The sequence below is a fragment of the Seriola dumerili genome, unplaced genomic scaffold, assembly GCF_002260705.1.
Source record: "Seriola dumerili isolate Sdu_G_001 unplaced genomic scaffold, Sdu_1.0 BDQW01001504.1, whole genome shotgun sequence".
NCBI lineage: Eukaryota > Metazoa > Chordata > Actinopteri > Carangiformes > Carangidae > Seriola > Seriola dumerili.
The window spans coordinates 78,921-100,074 of record NW_019175759.1 but is presented as its reverse complement, the minus strand read 5'-3'; the positions used below and the strand labels follow the sequence as shown (position 1 = coordinate 100,074).

At 45.9% G+C, this 21,154-nt stretch overlaps 1 protein-coding gene across 2 annotated transcripts in view; it reads right to left on the bottom strand.

Annotated features, from left to right (window-relative positions):
- The window catches only part of myo5b (myosin VB), a 39,092-nt gene extending 17,993 nt beyond the window's left edge, over positions 1-21,099 (bottom strand). The window contains exons 1-20 of one of the 2 annotated variants that reach the window (XM_022768338.1): positions 21,055-21,099; positions 10,639-10,749; positions 9,673-9,844; positions 9,252-9,396; positions 9,017-9,173; positions 8,783-8,926; positions 7,648-7,729; positions 7,390-7,497; positions 6,742-6,851; positions 6,399-6,664; positions 6,143-6,224; positions 5,914-6,054; positions 5,620-5,742; positions 4,490-4,573; positions 3,540-3,674; positions 3,372-3,469; positions 2,088-2,174; positions 1,440-1,551; positions 991-1,202; positions 40-196 (exon numbers count right to left, since the gene is read on the bottom strand). In XM_022768338.1, the coding sequence (XP_022624059.1) occupies positions 40-196; positions 991-1,202; positions 1,440-1,551; positions 2,088-2,174; positions 3,372-3,469; positions 3,540-3,674; positions 4,490-4,573; positions 5,620-5,742; positions 5,914-6,054; positions 6,143-6,224; positions 6,399-6,664; positions 6,742-6,851; positions 7,390-7,497; positions 7,648-7,729; positions 8,783-8,926; positions 9,017-9,173; positions 9,252-9,396; positions 9,673-9,844; positions 10,639-10,749; positions 21,055-21,084 (2,556 nt within the window). In that variant the 5' untranslated portion in view covers positions 21,085-21,099. Of the gene's footprint in view, positions 1-39; positions 197-990; positions 1,203-1,439; positions 1,552-2,087; positions 2,175-3,371; positions 3,470-3,539; positions 3,675-4,489; positions 4,574-5,619; positions 5,743-5,913; positions 6,055-6,142; positions 6,225-6,398; positions 6,665-6,741; positions 6,852-7,389; positions 7,498-7,647; positions 7,730-8,782; positions 8,927-9,016; positions 9,174-9,251; positions 9,397-9,672; positions 9,845-10,638; positions 10,750-19,323; positions 19,759-21,054 lie in introns of those variants that run through there. The other variant, XM_022768339.1, reaches the window with a different exon arrangement.
- Between the last annotated feature and the right edge of the window lie 55 nt (positions 21,100-21,154).

Below are 21,154 nucleotides of genomic sequence, written 5' to 3'. Positions count from 1 at the left end.
CTCAGAGACCACGGGACTCAGACTGACGGACGTCTTTACCTCCCAGTAGATCCGGCGGGTGAACATTCCTTTGGCGTAGGCCTGGATGGTGACAACGGCCCGTCTCACCCTCAGGAAAGAGCGGCGCTCTCTCACCATGCGGTACTGTTTCTGACAGACGAGGGCGGCTCGAGTCAGACGCAGGTACTCAGCGTACCTGGAGGAACCACACACACACACACACACACACACACACACACACACACACACACACACACACACACACACACACACACACACACACACACACACACTATGAAGGATCCAGGACACATTTATTTCTCTTCACTGCTGAATGAACACAGACAGGTTCAGATTTAAGTCTGTGTCTGACACATTAATAATATTAATAAGATTAATAAGGTTCATCTGAGCCTCACTCAGTAACGACACAGATCCAGATCAGGGTCCAGATGCATCAGTGATGCGTACACATAGAAACCATGTGAATCCATTTTCCGCTCATAAATAGTTATTTATAAACACATCCTGTGACCATGTGAACACACGGGGAAAAACACGCAATTAACAAGAAATAAAACCAACTTCACAGAGCTTCATTATCATCATTATAAGTTTTATAATTTAACACTTCATAAATAACAGCTTGTGTAACTGAACACCTTATTTACTGTGAGTCATTGTGTAACTGAACACTGACAGAGTGTTGTTCTTCTGACTGATCACCTGTCTTTATCAAACTGACTGATGAAGGACAGTCTTCATCATTCGTGGAGGATTGTGGGAAACGAGGTTTGTTTACATGAGTCAGATTCATAAAGAAGAACCATGAGAACCAACATCTGAGTTTTAGTTCTGGATCTACAGAGTTTTATGGATCTGGACCTTGAACTCAGAAACCTGGTTCAGGTGTGGTTCAGAGGTCAGCGCCTTCCTGAGCTGGACCTGGCTTTGGTTATCAGTGCTAATAAAGTAAAAAATAAAACTCACCTGCGGGCCAGGTATCCTCGGCCATATCTCTGCAGAGTGATGGCGGTCTTGCGAATCTTGCGGTACCGGACTCTCTGGAGCCAGCCTCGGACCGTCTTCTGGATCTTGATGCAGGCGGCGCGGAACTTATCGGCCCGGAGCTTCTCCAGGTACGCCACCTGCCCCGCCCGGAAGAAGATCTTTGTCTTTCCAAACTGGAACATGTCGGGCTCCTGAGGACCAGAGGGAGATGAAAGATCTCAGAGACCGGATCAAGACCAGAACCGGAGGTCTCTCCTTCCTACTGTGAACCTCTACAGCACAAAACATCTGGAGCTGGAGAACAGCTGGACATAAACCACAGGGAGGGTGACACAGTCACCTGATAGCTGGAGGGAGGGGTCAGTGTGAAGGTTAAGTGACGTCACATACACACACCATTTCTTGTTTCCATGACGACGTGTTCTCACCTTAATCAGCGTCTCCAGCAGGTTTTTACACACCAGCTTCTTGTCTGATGACGTCATGTCGGACTTCCTCATCAACACTCGATACCTGCTGAAGAAGTCTGGGTACGTCCACCTGGACACACACACACACACACACACACACACACACACACACACACACACACACACACACACACACACACACCTGTTTATTGCTCTGACTAAGACTACATGACATGGTTCCTGCAGGATCCTGAAGAATCTGGACTGAAACAAACTTCAGGAACAAACAGCTGAACATTAATGTAAACACCAACATCCAAACAACACGGGATCAATGTTCATCTTCATTTCCATGCCGACAGCAGCTGTCAGGTTCGATATGATGTAGCAGAATCACACCAGAGTCAAACATAACGTGAAATAAAACTCTTCTTCAGACCTGCAGATCTATAAATCTGGATTCTGGATTGTTGATCAGACCAAACAACATATTTGACGACATCATGAGATCAATGATTGGGAAGTCGACACACGAAGCTGCTGCAGATCATCAGATTTCATGCTGCTGAACTCCAGAGAGAAGCAGCTGGTTTAAGCCTGAGAGCAGAGTGCTGCTGCGGTTCAGGCTCACCTGAGCTGTAATGTGGTTCTATGAGGTGGACTTACCTGGACGGGTATCCGGCCGCACTGATACGGATCGTCTCCAGGACTCCGCAGGCGCGGAGCTGCTGCACCGCTCGCCTTGAGTCGAACCTGCAGCGACACACAGGAAACACTTTACTGTCACCTCTGTCCAGCTCACACCTGAGGCTCAGCTGAACATCACGTCCCACCTCGTCTTCCTCTTCGGCTTCATCATCATCACTCAGCAGAGTCAGTCAGAGGACGACCGACGGAGAGAGAGAGAGCTCAGAGTCTGACCGAGTCATGTGATGTCGTCTAATCTAACAGGCCTGACACAGGAACATGTTTACGTGATGAGAACAACAGGATATCTGTGACACCCCCCCCCCTCCTTCACTGTTCAACACTGCAGCTCAGTCAGTGAGTCACATGACCTCAGATTCATGGGTAACAGGCAGGATCTTCTTCTTCTCTTTGTCTGGACACAGTTAAACCTTGACGACATCATCATCTTATTCTTCTGTTTGATGAACTGATGATGGAGTAAAGGTGTAGAGCTGTTTACATAACAGAGCTTACCTAATGGCTTGTTTCTATGGTAACCACTGTTCCTACAGTGACAGGTTGACTTAGATCAGTGAACTGTGATCACATGATCAGATGTCAGACTGACGCAGCATCAGACAAACATCCAGCTCAGTGACATCAGACCAGACCATGATGTAGCAGGTTGTAGTTAGCTTAGCATTAAGTAGCAGCCTCAGTGGAAACATCCATTCAGACGAAAAGCTAAGCTAACAGGCTAGGCTATGAAACCGTAACTAAGCTAACAGGCTAGGCTAAGCTAGCTGTCTGTCATGTTTCTGTGTGAAAGCATCACAGATGAAGAAACGAAGGAGAAGAAAAGATGAGTTAAAGGATGTTTTAACTAATGAACCCTTTAATTCTCTGAGCAGCTCTGAGGCTTCCGGCAGCTGCCGCCATCTTTTAAGGTGGAATGTTTTCTTGGTGTTACTCAATGAATGATTGATCTTTGGATCAATACACCTTAAATATGACTTTGACCATTCGTTTTTATCAGCTCTACGTGACGGACTCTTAACTAATCGAATTGAGATCGGATAAATTTAAACCTGATCATGTGACCTGTGAATATTTTATTTCATCACAAAAAAAGAGGCGGAGCATGGTTCAGGTGTGCTGCAGCCGATCTACACCTGTGGTTTCAGCTCAGGTATGTCTGTGTGTCAGGTGTGTGTCTCATGGTGACTGGACTGATGTATCTGACAGAGCCGGAGCTCTGGAGGAAACGTGGCGTGGACTCACGAGAAGGCCTCCTTGAAGTCGTTGGGCTTGATGCAGCGGACGTAGTGAGGCGTGGTGGCGTTCAGAGTCTCCATGAGGAGGTGGAGGGAGCTGCGGAACTGGAGACAGAGACAGAGACACATGAGACACGCTCAGAGACAGACTTGAGGACAGCAGAGCTCGGCTCACCTGGTGTCCCACCGTCTTCCTGTGCTCCTTGTTGGGAGCGCGGGGCGCTGACTTCGCCGGCCGGACATTCACTCTGGACGACTTGGAGGGGGGAGGGTCGTCTTTCTCATGGAACAGGTCCGCTACCAGCTGGAACTGAGAGGAGACAGGCGGCCATGTTGACTCAGTCTGACTGAGGATGAGTCATCACCATGTCACATGACACGAGCCATGGCTACAACCATCAGAGAATACCGATCCACTGATCAATAATATTTCATGTTCCAGCTTCACTGATGTGAAAAAGATCAGATCAAAGCCACAACAAATGATTAATTACATAAAAATAAATTGATTATTATTGTGATTTTAATCAAAAATCAATTAAAGTTAAAATCACTAATAAACATCACAGCAGATCATCCTGTCTGATGTTCTGTTAAAGTGTGTGTGTGTGTGTGTGTGTGTGTGTGTGTGTGTGTGTGTGTGTGTGCAACACATCTGTCAACATGTGGCTCGTCACTGCCTCCTGCTGTTCATCAGAGGAAACTGAACTAACTGCTGCATAGAGCTGGAGGAGCTAACATACTGGGGGTGTGTGTGTGTCTGTGTGTGTGTGTGTGCATTAACATCAGGGGTAAACCTTCAGGACCTTTCACTCACTGGACACATGACCTTCTCAGTGTCTTTAAATCTGCTCTGAGATCAGCTGCAGCTCAGGACTCAGTTTAATTAACACAGCAGATAACATGGTTCATCAGAGCTCCTCTGAATCTGCTGCCATCACATGACCACATGACCACATGACCACATGATCGCAGGAAGGTCAGGAACAGACATCACAGCTTTACACTCACAGCTCTGAGCAACACTCCTCTGTGTCTAAGACATGTTTTATTTTGAAATGTGTCCACAAAACGTCTGTGTGGACCTGGATTGGTCCTGGACCAGGTCCTGGTCCTGGGTCTTACCTGACTGGCCTTCAGGATGTTGATCTGCTCCTCATAAACCGTGTCTCTGTTCTTTTCCAGGAAGCCATCACACTGATATTCCACCTGTAGAGAACAGTGAGAGAGAACAGTCAGAGAACAGTCCGAGAACAGTCAGAGAGAACAGTCAGAGAACAGTCAGAGACCAGTCAGAGACCAGTCAGAGAACAGTCCGAGAACAGTCAGAGAGAACAGTCAGAGAACAGTCAGAGACCAGTCAGAAAATAGTCAGAAAAGTCAGAGAGAACAGTCAGAGAACAGTCAGAACAATCAGAGAGAACAGTCAGAGAGAACAATCAGAACAGCTAGAGAACAGTGAGAGAACAGTCAGAGAGAACAGTCAGAACAGCCAGAGAACAGTCAGAACAGTCAGAGAGAACAGTCAGAGAACAGTCAGAGAACAGTCAGAGAACAGTCAGAGAGAACAGTCAGAAAACAGTCAGAGAGAACAGTCAGAGAACAGTCAGAGACCAGTCAGAAAATAGTCAGAAAAGTCAGAGAGAACAGTCAGAGAACAGTCAGAGAACAGTCAGAACAATCAGAGAGAACAGTCAGAGAGAACAGTCAGAGAGAACAGTCAGAGAACAGTCAGAGAGAACAGTCAGAACAGCCAGAGAGAACAGTCAGAGAGAACAGTCAGAGAACAGTCAGAGAGAACAGTCAGAGAGAACAGTCAGAGAACAGTCAGAGAGAACAGTCAGAGAACAGTCAGAACAGTCAGAGAACAGTCAGAACAGCCAGAGAACAGTCAGAGAACAGTCAGAGAACAGTCAGAAAACAGTCAGAGAATAGTCAGAACAGTCAGAACAGTCAGAGAGAACAGTCAGAGAACAGTCAGAACAGTCAGAGAACAGTCAGAGAGAACAGTCAGAGAACAGTCAGAGAACAGTCAGAACAGCCAGAGAACAGTCAGAGAACAGTCAGAGAGAACAGTCAGAGAACAGTCAGAACAGTCAGAGAACAGTCTGAACAGCCAGAGAACAGTCAGAGAACAGTCAGAGAACAGTCAGAAAACAGTCAGAGAATAGTCAGAACAGTCAGAACAGTCAGAGAGAACAGTCAGAACAGTCAGAGAACAGTCAGAACAGTCAGAGAACTCTCAGTCTGCTCACCTTGTCAGCGAAGTGAATGATGATGAAGGAGGTGTTGGACATACGAGGTTTCTGGAAGTGGACGCTGCTGGAGTGCTGCTTGTAGAGTTTCTGGGCCCAGTTCTGATCTGTCCCCTTCGGCACCTGAGACACAACAACAGACACAGGTCCACAGGATCAGGTCTCCAGAGACTGGATGAGTCCGGCTCCTGCCTCAGGGTTTAGGACTGTCTCAGACTGACTCAGTTTGAGCTGCTCTTCCTAATAAACTGGTGACACGGACACAGAGACACTGAGGAAGAGGAGCAGTCTCACCTTACACTCTTCATCCAGCAGGTCCAGGACTCCGAGCCGAGCCTCGATCAGGTCTATGCAGGGCTGGTTGTCATGGAAGTCTATCAGAGTCCAGGGGATCTGTTCCTTCATGTACTCCTCCTGCTCCAGCTTAAACACGTGCTGCCAGACCACAGGAGGACATGTTCATCAGCACATGTATGACACACGTATGAGACGTATGAAGGTGATGAGGGTCGAAGAGACTCACAGAGTTGAACTGCTGCTGAAGCTTCTCGTTGGCATAGTTGATGCAGAACTGCTCGAAGCTGTTCACCTCGAACGTCTCGAACCTGCAGTCACACACACACACACACACACACACACACACACACACACACACACACACACACACACACACACGAACATGACAGGAGTGTGAGTGTGTGTGTGTGTGTGTGTGTGTGTGTGTGTGTGTGTGTGTGTGTGTGTGTGAGAAGCAGAGGATGATGGTCTTGGCGTCGTACCCGTAGATGTCCAGGACGCCGATGAAGGAGTGCTGCTTGGAGGACGTGTGCAGCGACTTGTTGATGTGCTTCACGATCCAGTCGAACATGCGTGCGTAGATGTGCTTGGCGAGCGCATCGCGGGCGTTGGCAGCCATTTTGCTGGACATGGTCTTGACGTAGGTCTCGGAGGCAGTGACTAGCTTCCTGTGACAGAGCCAGTGCTCCATCTGCTGCAGCTCCACCCCCAGGAGCCGGCAGAAGTGCTTCAGGTGGGGGTCGTCCCTCTGCAACACACACAGCATCTGTTAGCGGCCTGAGCTGTGACACGCTGCTCATCAGTGTAACCACAGCAACCACGTACCGAGATGTGACAGGACTCCCCGTCTCGCTCCGAGCAGATCTCTACGTTCCCCAGGTGAAGGATGGACGCCATGACTCTGAAGATGCTGCTCTGACTGCTGTCCTTCACACCTGAGGACACACAGAGATGCCATCAGACTGTCCTCAGGTCTACCATGGTCTGAGTCACACCAGGTCCAACTGGTTCAGACCAGGTCTAACTGGGTCAGACCAGGTCTAACTGGTTCAGACCAGGTCCTGGGTCAGATCAGGTGTAACTGGGTCCAGTGGGTCTCTGGTCTTATGAGACACTCACATGTTTCTGAATATGTTTTTTAATTCAAGATGTTCCTTCATGTGAGAAGCTGTCCTCACTGGGGGATCGAGAACCACATGGGGACCAACATAAACCTGAGGGGACCCTGGTTGATGTGACAGATGAGGAACAACAGAACAAGAACTCTGTGATTGGTTCTCTGGTGAAATCCAGGAAAGTCCTTCAAATTAAGAGCACACCTTTAGTCACATTGTTTTAATGTGACACTGGAAACGTTCAGGAAACAGCTGGAGGATAAAATCAACAGAACTTCTGGTTCTATTAAAACACCTGACAGATAAAAACTCAATAAAGAACCATTTGAAACGAGAGAACGGGGGGGGGGGGTCTTACCCAGCAGACCGAAGGCCTCTCTGGTCTTCTTGAAGTCTTCGGCGTCGTTCACTCCCTCGATGAAGATGTTCTCTCCTAAAGACGTGTAGGTGAAGTCCTCTGCACTGGCTGAGAACACAGAACACACCTGACATTAGCAACATGTGAGTCACATGGTGAGACTGGAGGTCAACCAGGAACCACTCACCAACCCACTACTAGATAAGTATTACTGCTAGTTACTAGTAGTAGTAACTAGTAACTAGCAGAGTGACTCACTGAGGCTGAGCTCTGTCAGCTCTGGTAAAGAGGCTGAAGCACAGAGCTGATAGAAGATGTGATAGTTCCTCTCATCTTCAGCCTGTAAACAAACAGGATGACAAGATGTCAACAACAACAACAACAACAACACAACAACTTTACAACACCAGCATGTCAACAACTACAACAACACCAACACAACAAAAACAAAACAACAATAACACACCAACACAACAACTACAACAAGAACACAACAACAACTCAACAACAATGACAAGAACACAACAACAACTCAACAACGACAACAACACAACAACACCAACATGTCAACAACAACTACAACAAAAACAACACAACAACTACAACGAGAACACAACAACAACACCAACACAACAACTACAACAAGAACAACAACACAACAACTACAACGAGAACAAAACAACAACTTAACAACACCAACATGTCAACAACTACAACAACACCAACGCAACAAAAACAAAACAACAACACACCAACAACACCAACACAACAAAAACACAACACACCAACACAACAACAACTACAACAACAATAACAACATCAACACAACAAAAACACAACAACACCAACAACAACACACCAACACAACTACAACAACACCAACTCAACAAAAACACAACACCACCAACACAACAAAAACACAACACACCAACACAACAACAACAATAACAACATCAACACCAACACAACAAAAACGCAACTACACCAACAACTATAATACACCTACACTACAACAACACAACAACTACAACACCAACACAACAAAAACAAAACAACAACGCACCAACACAACAACTAGAACAACAACACAACAAAAACACAACAACTACAACAACAGTACCAACACAACAAAAACACAACAACACAACAACTACAATTACACAACAACAAAAACACAACAACACACCAACACAATAAATACAACAAATACAACCATTACACAACAACAAAAACACAACACCAACAACAACAACAACAACAACACACCGACACAACAACAACAACAACACACCAACACAACAACTACAAATACAAAAACAACAACAACAACAACAACAACAACAACTACTACTACAACAACAACAAGAAGAACACAACAACAACACATACACACCTGGAAGACGACCCGGGACTTCTCCAGCAGGTATGTTCTCATGTTGGCTCCGATGATGTGGAACCCTCGGCTGAAGCCGATCTGGATGTACTTCCCAAAGCGACTGCTGTTGTCGTTTCGAGTGGTTTTAGCGTTTCCAATCGCCTGGTGCACAGAGAGGGACATGAAAGAGGGTCAGTTGGAGGCGGAGCCTCGTTCTTCTTCTACCAGGTTACCAATGTCGCAGACACTCACCTCCATGATGGGGCTGGAGGCGAGGACCTTCTCCTCCACGTTGGTGTCGTTGGCTGAACCTCCCACTGTGGCGAAGAAGCGCATGGCGTACTTGGCAGACACCGTCTTTCCCGCTCCTGACTCTCCGCTGACGATGATGGACTGGTTCCTCTCGTCTCTGCAGAACCAACAACAACCATCAGCTGACGTCTACACCGATCCACCCTGATCCCTGACTGACAGGTGCAGGTCTGACCTGCCCATCTGTTTGTACGCCTCCTCCGCCACAGCGAAGATGTGCGGGTCCATGTCGCCCATGTTCTGTCCACTGTAGGCGTTGATGACCTCCTCGCCGTAGATCTGCAGCTGCTCGTACGGGTTGATGGCCACAAGCACTATCCCTGGAGAACACGACACAGAACCTCAACATGCAGAACCACAGGACCATCAGCTGTGGAACACACCACCCCAGCTTCATGCAGAACGTGTGTGAGACGTTACGTTCTGGTCATTTGTTACCAGGAGCAACCGACACCTCGTTAATGAAACGCTCTGATTCCACATGATCATGATCAGGATCTGGATCTGGATCTAGATCGTTATCTGGCGCAGGTAATAAAACTGTAATATATGAACCCATGAGGACATGTAGACCTGACGGGGGCCGGGGGACTGACCGCAGTAGGTGTAGATGTGGTTGGACTCCAGGAAGCGGACTCGGAGGTTGTGCAGGACGGCAGGTTCATGCAGGTAACTGAGAGCAGTGAGGTCGTTCTCCCCCACCAGGATGTCGGGGTTACGGAGGAAGGGAAGAGGGTTACTCTTCGGACCAATGGAGTACTCCAGAGGCTGAGAGAGGACGACACCACACACAATCAATCAATACACAATCAATCAATTCACAATATAATAATATAATAACTATATTTAATAATCTTTCAAATGTAGATACGAGGATCTAAATTGGTTTGTTTTTCCCCTGGGGCCATCAATTTGAAAAATATCATTAGCCACTTGAAATTTCAAAAGGCCACCATTTTCCAAGATGGCCTCAATTTCCAGCATAGAAACACATATTTTACCCACCGGACCTGATTTCAATGATTTTGTAAGGTAACCCTGTTTTTGACTATGAGGACGTCAGAGTCACAATTCTTAATGTCAATTAAATATTATGTTTAAGAATTTAAATCATTTTTATGCTGACGAGGTTTTTGGCCTCTGTGTGATTGTTCTAATTCAGCAGGACTTTTAATTTGTAAAACGTAGGGTTAATTTTTTACAGTGAACTAAATATCGCCGTCCATGTCATTAAGATGTCTGACACCTATAGATCATTCATACGGAAAAATTGTGGGTGAATTTTTTGTAAAAAATGACATTTCCTTGCCAGAAATGGCGGCCATCTTGAATTCTCAAGTGGCTAACGTGTTTTATTAAAAGAGTGATGCCCTGAGCTAACACACACAGCTGCAGACGACAATCAATCAAACGGTTTCATATGTTTTTGTCATTTTGTCGCAACATTATTTTAATTATGACTAAAACAGCATCAGTAAAGTTCTGATTCTTTTCATTGTTTTCATGTTGTGCACAAACATGTTCAGCTGAGTGTGTTCTCTCTGATAGAACGTGTTACGTACCGTCTCATCCTCCAGTTTGAGGTGGAGAACCGACTCTCCTTCTTTATAATCCCTGGTGATCTCTGCAGCTCTCCACACATCCTCAGGGTCCGGGATCCAGACCCGAGTGAACTGAAACACACAACGTCAGGTCAGATCATGATCTCATGCATCTCTGATTCCACAGAAGAAGAAGAAACACTGAAGGAGGCCAACACGTTCAGATATCAAACAGCTGATGGTCGTTTTATTTCTGACACATGATCAGTTCCATAAACTGAATATTTCTATAATCAGCTGTAAAGAAAATATCTTCCACAGCAGATCAGTTCCACCTGCGGCAGAGAGCTGATGTTCAGATTCAATCAGTCTGGGGAACGTGTTCCTGTGGGTTCTGCAGGAGGAAACTGTGGAACAGATGTTCATGTGTTCTGAGCTGGTTAGAACCGGAGGAGGCGTCGGTGCTGTCTGTTACAGCTGGAGGCTGCTGCAGCAGGAAACTGGGGTTTCCTGGTGAATAATTGATTTCTGTTCACATTTTATTAATAGATGTAAATATTTAAAGATGAAACAGATGGATCTCTACCTGTGAACACACCTCACCTGTCGGACTCACACACATCACAGACACAAGTGTCTGTTGTGGTTTCTCCAGTTAGCAGCTGATGAAAATGTGATGAGGTGGTGCAGTGTGGGGAAGTGAAACATTTATTGATCAAGGATTTAACTTCTGACAAAAAGAAATACGATCAGCTGCTGCTTTAAAAACCTCCAATCAAACACAATTCACTTTTACTCATATTTATTTCTAAGACAAGATCGACTTCTGTCTGTGTCGAGTCGCAGGAAAAATACAGAGAAAGAAAACAACCTCAGAGACGCTGTAACCACGGAAACCTGATCCTCGGCCCTCTGACCGGTTCCTGCCAGAGTTCACTTTCTGTATTCACAGTAATCAGGTAATTACAAGTTTTATCTGCTTCTGTAGATTAACGAGTTTCTACTCTCATCATCAGCTCCTCGCTAAGGCTAATCTGTTACAGCCGAGCGTCCTTCATCACATGAACATCATGTTCCACACTGAGAACACCATGTTCCACACGAGAACAACATATTCCACACTGAGAACACCATGTTCCACACTGAAAACACCATGTTCCACACTGAGAACACCATGTTCCACACTGAAAACATGTTCCACACTGAAAACACCATGTTCCACACTGGGAACAACATATTCCACACTGAGAACACCATGTTCCACACTGAGAACATCATGTTCCACACTGTAAAATAGCCTTTCCACTGGGAGCCGTGAAGAAGGAACATGTTCTGCAGAGCCGTGAGGCCTGTGTTCTGCAGTAACAGTTCCATGTTCTCATAGACATGAAAGTCTCCTGGTTGAAGCATCAATACAAAACTGTGTTAGAACATATGATGTTCTTTATTAAAACCAAGTCTAAGCTCAAGAACCCTGTGGACAACTGAAGTCAGCTGTAGCTACAGACGTCAACCTCATGGTGGCGCTTGATGAACAGTCAGAGCATCAGCACAGGATCCATCAGTCTGAACCACAGCACGCCACGACTGTTTGTATCCTCACAAACCCAGGTTCTGTCAGGTTCTATCTGCCAGTGATCTGAAGAACCTCATGGAAGGAGACAGTTTGGGTTCTCGTCCTACTTACCAGTGAATTCAGAGAGAGATTTAATACACAGAATGATTAGAGCCGTTCCTCCTGTTTTCCACTGAGAGAAAACTAAGTCTGAGTCAGCGTTTATATTAATGAGGGAACACAGGAGGAGAACTAGAACATCAGGATGAGAGAACCCTGACACGTGGACCAGGCTGAGATAAAGTCCTCTCAGACCTGGACCTTGTGACTGGATGGGTAAACACCTGAGACCTTCATGACTGACTCTTCGGAGAACCCTCCAGTGTTAAAGTCACTGAGTCATCTGAAGAACCGGATCAGAGCTGATTCATTTAAAGAGATTAACCCACATTAACAGAGGACAGTCTGACTGACTGCAGTGGAGGAGGAGGACACGCCCCCTCCTGTCTCTGCAGGACAGGAGGTGAAGCCACATCACTTCATTAAGTTCTGATGTTTTTTCGGATGTTAGGAAATTATCTCTGGCGTGTTCAAAGACGTGAGAACCGTCCTATCAGGGGTGACCGCCGCCCGCCGCCCAGCCACTGAGACGACTGGCCGGTCAGTGTGTTACCTCTGATGTCGTTGACCTCTGGCTCTGGAGTGTTTTAATATCTGATAAACTTCCTTTTGGAAGATGAACTTTGATCTTGAAATATAATATTTGTTGCTGCTCGTCAGTCTGAGAAGATGAAGCTAAAAATACTGGATTGGTTTTGACAGTTTAACATCAGCTCTGCCTCTGTGAATTCAAATACACGTCAGTAAACATAAATATATATAAATGAAATGAACAGAGGCGGTGTCATTAGAGTTTAATATATATTACAGACTGGATATGAAGGGTGTGTTCTCTGACAGGCAGGTACAGCTGTGATGAGCTGAAGAACGCAGCTGTTCCAGCTGTTCCAGCTGTAAATCGTCCTCAAAGAAACAGCCTCTACCTGAACTACAACATGATGATCAATGAAATGAACTCAACTGAAAATTCCTTCAATAAGAACACCTGGGCAGCAGCTTTAAGTTACTCGCTCAGGTGTCACAGCTGCTCACTCGTCAGCTCCACATCACACTGATGATGATGATGATGATGATGATGATGATGGCAGGAAGCTAACGAGGTGTCACTTCCTCCTTCCAACAGACAAACTGTGGTGAAGGAGGAAGCAGCAGGTTACCTGACAGGTGAGCCGCCCCGTCACAGTTGAGGAGAAGGTGGATGACATCATCGCCTTCAGCTGCTTTAATGCAAATTTGCTTCACTGAAACCAGAGAGTCATTTACATGGTGACGCAAACACCTGTCACCTGTGTGACAGGCAGGAATCACCAGAGGTCACATGACGCCACGCCCACAGTACAGACTGTACCTGGTTTTATCTGGGGGGGAAGTTTGACTGACTGAAGGGGAACAGTCGGAGTCATCATCACCATGGAGACAATGAAGGAAGTACACACACAACACACACCAACGACACACAACACACACACTGCAGAGACATAGACAAAGACCTGTCAGCTGGTCCAGGTCCAGCTTCTTTCACTCCACATATAAACTGACTCCTTCATTTGTTTCCATGCTGAACCAGGTGAGACTGTGTCAGACTGATCACAGGTGATCCACCTGCAGACAGGAAGTCACAGAGAGCAGATGTTAACATCTGTCCAGCTGCTGAGGACACAACAGGACTGAGAGGTTTCACCGAGACTCCTCATGTCTCTGTGGTTTCCTGAGTGAGACCAACAGACTCAGGGCCGGATGAACCTGTTCAGGGCCCCGGGGCCAACCAGTACTCCCACAGACAAACCAGTATTTCTGCAGTGAATTACCAGTGAGTCAGCTGAAGGACAGAGACACAGCTTCTGTCTACACTCTCACACAAAGGCAAAACAGTGTTTTCTTGCTGCTAGCAAAGACAAGGTCAGTAACACTGTTATTCATTATCATGCTGAGAGCCAATCAGGAGAGACCGACGGTGTGACCTCATCGTATCCAAAGGTCTGTTTCTGTCCGTCCAGACGACAACACAACCCCAGAGTTTTCAGAATAAAAGGTGTCCAGCAGAGTTTGTGGAGTCTCTGTTTCAGAGGCTGCAGACTGTGGAGTCGTGTGGACGGAGGAGGAAACATGGAAGAGTTGTTTTTAAAAGTAAAACATATAAGTCAGTGTGGGTGGAGCCTAAGAGGAGGAGGGGTCTGATCTGAGATCTGGTTCACAGCGTCGACCTACTTTCACTGTTTATCTGCAGAGTTCAGATTCATGCTGTGAAATATTTAGATTCAACTCAGAGAATGAACATTTCACAGACTCAGTGATGAGGCGAAAAATAAGGAGGAGAGCTGTCTGGCACTTCCTGTTGGTGTTTGACTTCCAGATTAAAGCTGAAAACTTTAATGTGAACATGTGAGTTCAGAGAAACTCTTCATCAGCAGATAAAGAGCCGTCCTCACTGCTCATTCATGTCGAGCTGCAGCCAATCAGAGGAGGCCTGTGATGTGACACGACCTCCCTCAGTGTGTTTATCTGGGACAGCGTCAGAAACCGACCAATGGCTGAGCAGCATGAAGTCCTCATGTGGAGCATCTCAGCAGGAAACACCAGCAATAATGAGGACACACACACACACACACACACACACACACACACACACACACACACACACACACACATATTTTCAGCCTCAACTTCACTTCTCATCAATGTGTACATTGCCCCCCCCCCCAGCAGGGATGTATTTTTCAGTGGGGGAGGGGCAGCCTTCTAATAAAACAGTGGCTGTTTCCTGCCACAGCATCAACACTGACTGACACCTGTACTAAAACAGGAAGTATAGTATCTGTGCTGTGATTGGCCAGTTACTCAGGTAGCCATCACAATGGGGGGGGGGGGGGGTCAGAAACAGCTGAGCACAAGTTGCTCTTCAGGTTTAGTTTTACGGGCTGTTTCACCGTGAGGTTGGACAAATGGATTCTCTGATTAAAATCTGATCAGTATCTGATCATCTTTAAGTATCTTCCATGTAGAGAGTGATTATTGTCATTTAAGGTGTATTGATTGATTTCCAAATATCAATCACACATCAAGTAACACTCAAGAAAACATTCCACTTTAAAAGATGGCGGCAGCTGCTGTAACCTCTGAGCTGCTCAGAGAACTAAAGGGTTCATTAGTAAAAACAGACTTTCACTCTCTGACAGTTTCTTCATCTGTGATGCTTTCACACAGACACGACAGACAGCTAGCTTAGCCTAGCCTGTTAGCTTAGCTTCTCCTCTGAATGGATGTTTCCAATGCAGCTTCATTTACTCGACACAAGCCAGGGAATGTATGTAAACTTGTCACCGTGGTTACAGCGGTTACATCACCTTTGATATGAGCCATAACTCAGCCGTGCACGTGCACCACAGGTGCGCTCTGGTACGTAAACAAACAGACTACACCTCTGCAGGTGAGAGACGGATGGCAGACAGGTGAGCGGCTGCATTCATTTAAAGACTGGACAGTTGACTTTATGTTTTTCCTGTTCACCTCACCACGACAGCTCCGTCCTACAGCTCAGAGACGTCTCTGCATCCAGGTGGACTCATGCTTTCATCAACAGGCTGTGAACAGGCAGCCGTCATGGCCGACGAGGATCAGCTTTGTATTTGGCTTTAATGTACACATGAATGTTTTTAACAAAGCTGCAGGTCAGAGGAACCATCCATCAGTTCTCTAAGAACCTTCACCTGAAGAAACACTGAGATACCTCTGAATCCTTCAGTGGTAAAACTCTGTTTCACTGACTGTTGTTACAGGCTGAGAGGACGTCAACACCTGTCTCAGGTTACACACAGAGCAGCACACAGGTGAGTCTCCGCCCACTGACATGTCAGCACAATGACATCATCCCCAGGTGAACTCTGGGTGTGTCCAGTAGGAAGTCACAACTCCACCTGTCGAGGAACTTCGACAACACACATCCACCTGTAGACACCACATCATGGTCCCAGGTGGTAAGACCTGGATCTGGATCAGAGTCTGAGCTCGTCTGCTCAACAACAACAACAACAACAACAACAACAACAACAACAACAACAACAACAACAACAAGGCCTCACTGGTTACAGACTAGTTACTGGTTACAGACTAGTTACTGGTTACAGACTCCATGACTCAGCTCAGTCTCAGTCCCTGAACCAGATGGAGCCCCCCCCCTCAGGATTAGTTAGTCTCACAGCAGGAGAGGATTTAAGTGGCCCTACTTAATGATGTGGACTACAGAGTCCAGAGGAGGATTACAGACACACACACATTTATACTGTTCTACTGAACACACACACACACACACACACACACACACACACACACACACACACACACACACACACACACACACACACACACACACACACCACACACACACACACACACACCACACACACACACACACACACACACACACACACCACAACACACACACACACACACGATTTCCTGAAATCAAATCATCAGTTTTAATGAATCTTTTCAAACAGCCTTTTCACAATCTGACGGTACAGATGGAGCCCCCCCCCACCCCCCCCCACTCCCCCCCCATCTAACAATGACTAATTAATCCGACTGTCATCCTGTTGTTTACTCCTGTAAACAGCTGCTGGCAGTTTGCACTCTGTTATGTAAACACAACACTTATTGATTATCAGTTGATCAGCTGATCAGTTTAAATTGACTCATCAGAGTCAGAGCTGAAATGATTATTGATTATTAGTTCATCTTCACCAATAACAGTTCTACCTTATGGGTCCAGTCACATGATGTCACAGGTGTGATGTCATCAAAACACTTCATGCAACACATGACATCATCACACAAAAGTCTGTCTCCATCACAGGAAGAATCTGACATCATTCTGTCACAGCTCCACCAGAGCTTCACCTGGTTAGCTTAGTGTTACAGGTGTGTTACAGGTGTGTTACAGGTGTACTCTGATCCAGCAACGACTAACTGATATTTTCCTCATAGTTCATCTGTGGCAGCAACTAACGAGTATTTTCATCACAGATGAATCAGATATCCTAAATCAGTAATCCGATTGGTCCACAGTGTCACATTCACAGTGATGCACAGACTGAGGAGCTGATGGGTCGTTGACCTCAGGTGTGAGGACACCTGAACATCATGAACCTTCAGACTCCAGGAGGTGTGACATCACAGGACATGTTCACCCTTAATTCACTGTAAAGTTTAGATCATCAGTTAATCAATAAAAAATAATCAGAACATAAAGAAGCGTTGTCCGACTGTCGGCAGCTCCATCTGTTTTTGGGACACTTCCGTGTCTGGAGCCTACTTTTCCCATGATGCACCTGGTCGGTGTCTTTAGAGGCTCCACCTCTCCAGCTTTAACAGTGTTGTTGTCTCCAGGATATTTGTCAATAAAGCTTTTTGAACGGGAGTCAGGAGTGAATGAAGGTTCCTGATTCCTGATGATGAATTAACAAGGTTGTGACTGAGTCTCTGTGTAAAAGCCTCTTAACGAATCAGTGTCGCACTAATTAAAACTTTTACACTCGACTTTATATGAAGCATGAACGAGCTGCTGGATTCATCAACCTGAGGCTGTGACCAGTCATCCTGCCTCATCACCTCCTCGTATCGTATCCCTCCGCCACTCAGAAAATCTGAAACTGACAGTTTCATCACAGAGTCTCATTTAAATATAAAATACATGAGCAGAGAAATAAACTGGATTAAGGTGGATATCTTCTTTCTAATGTAAAAATAGATAATTAGATATAAATAAAGTTGTCCTCCTGTGAAGGGGGGGGTTAAAATTAAATACATTATGGGTTTATGTATTATTAGATTCTATGGCTTTAGGTTCAGATAAGATAAAACAGTGTATGTTGTAGTTTACAGTCATAAAGAACTGAGTCTTTAACATCACATAACGTAACATCCATGTTTATATCGCAATGTTCAGAACTCTCAGCTCTTTCTATAATAAGATCACTAACAGATAAATCATTTTCCCAGACGCTGAAACACTGAGGCCTGATGACTGACGCGGATGAATTAAACTGTGTTTATCAAAGTCTTAGGTTCATAGAAAACAGTTCAATTTCTGAGTAAAATAGTAGATCAATGTAGAATAAATGTGTAAAATGAACCAGCTGTTAGAGGCCTCCTTATTGGCCCTCAGCTCCAGCTGTGAGTCACATGATCTCACAAGAATTGAAGATTGAACGGTATAAATTTGAACAACATTTAACAACATGTCTGAAATTCAAAGAAACGTCTTAAAGACCTCAGAGGGTTAACACCTCTGAACGCCCCCCCCCCCCTCAGAGCAGTGTAGAACCAGACCGACCACAGCTCAGGTTACATCCACAGATACCTGTGAAACCATGACGAGGCTCTTGGCTGCAGGTTTTCATGAATCTGAGTGAAGGAGCAAGTCACTGATTCTACAGGTGAACTTCACTTTACCTGTCTGTCTTCCTCAGGTGTTTGATGGAGGAGAAAATAACTCTGTCCTGTCTCAGACTACTAATCTGTCACACTATCCAGTTGCATTATGGGAAATTTAGGATCAAGTGTTTTTGGACTGTGATCTTCATGACATCACAATGTGTCAGGGTGATCAATGAAAAGAAGAAGAAGAAGTGATTTCACCTGTGACGTAACAGAACTCCATTTAACACCTGTAGATTTATAGTGAAGCGTCTGTTCTGCGGCTCTTGTACAGAGTCAGTGAACATGACCCCCCGCCACACACACACACACACACAAACACACACACCACACACACACACACACACACACACACACACAGATCATTTCTACAGTATCTGGACTTTTGCTCTCCTTCTCTACGTCACGAGCCCACGGGAACAGGTGACTCACCTCTCACAGCGGCTGAGAATTAACATGGAGTTTAGTGCAGGTCGGTCTGAACAGGTGCATCTGTGACACGGACAAATGCCGGTGTGTGTGTCCGGTAGTGAATGAGTCAGTGTGGTGGGGGTCGGTGTGTGTGTGTTTCACAGGTAACCCCCCCCCCCCCTCACCTTTGTGTACAGCTCGTTCACAGACATCTTCAGCTCGTGCTCTCCCTGTGCGAACAAACTACGACGCTGTTTCTGTTCCCATTAAGAATCCAATAGAACCACGAACGGAACCGCGAACAGAACCATAACTAGAACCCAAAATTTCTTCTTCTAATCCAGGTGAAGTGTGTCAGTCCGCATGTTCCCGGGTGGAGGGGGGGGCAGGTGTCCGGCGGAGTTTCGGTCACTTCGCTCGGTGCAGCTCGGCTCTCGGCAGGTGTTCCTCCTCCGGTCACTACAGCGCGGTCTGTCCGCGCGACCACTCACTTCAGTCCAGCGCGGGAAAAAAAAACAGAAACGTCTCAAAGTAAAAGAAGCCGCAGATGATCCAAACACGGAGAGAGGAGCGCGAGAGGCCAAGCACTTCCTGACACACTGAGCCGCCTGATTGGCGGGTTGCCTGGATCCCAGCCAGGTTTGTACACACACACACACACACACACACACACACACACACACACGGATCACTGGTTCTCAACATGAGGGTCGAGACCCCACAAACGGTCCCGAGGTGAATCAGACGCAGTCACATTGAATTTCGTTTACATTATTGTTTCTTTATCATCATTTATTTATTTTCATTTCTTTATGTTACATTTTTATTTTCCATCATTTTTTATAATTTTGTTTGAAAAAAAATAATTTTGTGTAAATAAAGTTATTTCAGACAGGAACACGTCCAGACTCAGTCACTCTGACCTCACCTGTGTCAACATCGACACAACAGCCACCTGCAGCCGCCATGACATCATCACATCACACCTGGATACAGGGTGGACAGAAAAACAGAAACACCTAAACAACAGATCAAGCCTGGAGGCTTCAGGTTTCCACATCACAGTGTCAGGCCTATACTGGGCCCTGATTGGCTCCAACCTGGTTGTGATGTCATAAATCCTGCAGGTGCATCCAGGTGTTGAACTGAGATCTGAGGTGAAGTACAGAGAAACTTCCCTCCTCCAGCAGATGAAGGTGAAAACAAAGTGAACATCCTCAGTGAACAACAGATACACGTTTGACTGGAGGGTGTTCAGCACACCTGTGTGACATCACTAGTCACACATGAAGCTCTGATTGGATGCAGGTTTTCATGAGTCTGAGTGAAGGAGCACGTCACTGATACAACAGGTGAACTTCAGTTTACCTGTCCGTCCTCCTCAGGTGTTTGACGTCTGTCTCAGGAGGAGAAAATAACTGTCCTATCTTAGACCACAAATGTCTGATAGTATCCAGGTGCATCATGGGAAATGTAGGATCTAGTATTTTTGGAGTTTGATCCAAACGTCAGAGTTCTTCAGTTTAATGGAGGAACATCAGAAAACAAGAAACAGGTTTTTATTGTTTCTGTTTCACAGTTTGAACATTTCTTCTGACTTTTCAACATTTTACAACTTTGACTTTTGATGGTTAAAGTTCATTCTGCTGATGAAAATCGTGTTTTTACTTTGATCTTGAGTTAAACGTTGAATGTAGGATGCGTTCACTGGTAATAGAGTATTTGTATGTTGTGTAGGACCTGGTTCAGATTTTCTCCTCTGACAGTAACAAGGTCCTTGAAGGAGAGGATCTTATCTGTGACCTTACGTAACGTGGACTGGAACAAGCTGATAGTGTGAAGTACATGACCTTTGACCCTAAGAGGTCTCTACAGTCCTGACCCGACAGACATATGAGCTTTAAAATGAGCGTTACCTTGGAGTAGGGATAGTAGTCGCTGGTCATCCTCGTCCCGTCAGAAGCAGCTCCAGATCTCTGCTCTGACTGTGGGAAGCAGCTCGTCTCAGACCTGTCT